The following is a 1,150-nucleotide window of genomic DNA, read 5'->3' as shown; positions in this document are numbered from 1 at the left end:
TACATTTCTGTATTTGCCAATGTACACTTTACCCATCGCTCCTTCAGCAATTTTTTGGATTTTCTGACATATTCAACTCGTCCATATCCAAATGGACTGTATTCATGGCATCTGTTGTTATAACCAAATTTTCATAGTGCCGCCTTTTTATATTTTTACAAAGACTTTCCATCTTCTTTCTATCATCTTCAATCCAATTCTCAAAACTTTTATTCTTCAATAATGATGCAACTAATTCTAATGTGCTTCTTGAAGATGTTACCCAGACCGAGTATGGTATTCTCAAGTCTCTGATTCTAGTTGTGCAATGAATTGTCATAAAACAAGTCATGGTATGCATTGAAGATAATCTTGGTCTTAAGTAAAGAACTTGTGGATCGAAATAAAATGTGTATTTTGGGTTGTTTGGAGTGTGAAATATCACCATCATCCATTTGTTTTTGGAGTGATTTTTAATTTCCATTTTTTCGAATCTGGTATCGCCAATAGCAGTCAATTTGGTGTCATTTCCAAAATCAAGTCGTGTTGAGTTATGTAATATCTTGACTGTTTCCCACAAAGTGCTCTTGTTGTTCCAGTGATATAGAAGTGATAAATTGTTTGTTGTGTTTTGTAAATGTTGATATCAATTTTCTTGTATATAAATACAAAGATAAATACAATAAAGAGGAAACAAAAGATAACAACAAATGAGACTACCTATCCTTTTACTATTCCAGTTATTTCACCAACACTTAAGTCTTTTGCAAACAACTCAAAAAATCATTCGAAAATTGAACATGTCTTTCTATACATTGGCAAGTGATATTACAGTTAAATCCTCCATCACACTCTTCTTTTCTAATGAATTTTTATCATTGGAGTCATAGTTATTGTCTATCATACCATTACCAAATTAATCATAAACACAAACTCCAGCTTTTGATGCGTAGTTTAAGGATATATGACATGTACATCCATTTTGACATCATTCACTTTTTTGTTTACGATCATTCCCATTTCTAAGCTTTCCATTTCTACATCCCGAAGTGACACAAACATGGTTTTGTACACTTTTTCCTTGAGTGCATTGACAATACTGATCAGTATTGTCTTTGACCCAAAATAACATAGATTTGCCTCTTCATTGACTTGCCATCTTCCGTTGTAA

At 32.4% G+C, this 1,150-nt stretch overlaps 1 protein-coding gene across 1 annotated transcript; it reads right to left on the bottom strand.

The window, feature by feature from the left end:
* Window positions 1-43: 43 nt before the first annotated feature.
* On the bottom strand, window positions 44-463 carry EIN_500970 (hypothetical protein; the record flags this gene model as incomplete). Its single annotated transcript, XM_004259674.1, has 1 exon — window positions 44-463. One exon carries the CDS (start codon window positions 461-463, stop codon window positions 44-46), a length of 420 nt encoding a protein of 139 aa, XP_004259722.1.
* Between the last annotated feature and the right edge of the window lie 687 nt (window positions 464-1,150).

The sequence above is a fragment of the Entamoeba invadens genome, assembly GCF_000330505.1.
Source record: "Entamoeba invadens IP1 unplaced genomic scaffold scaff_1105074724967, whole genome shotgun sequence".
NCBI classification, from domain to species: domain Eukaryota; phylum Evosea; order Mastigamoebida; family Endamoebidae; genus Entamoeba; species Entamoeba invadens.
Note: the sequence above shows the minus strand (reverse complement) of the source record. Positions and strands in the feature narration are given on the sequence as shown.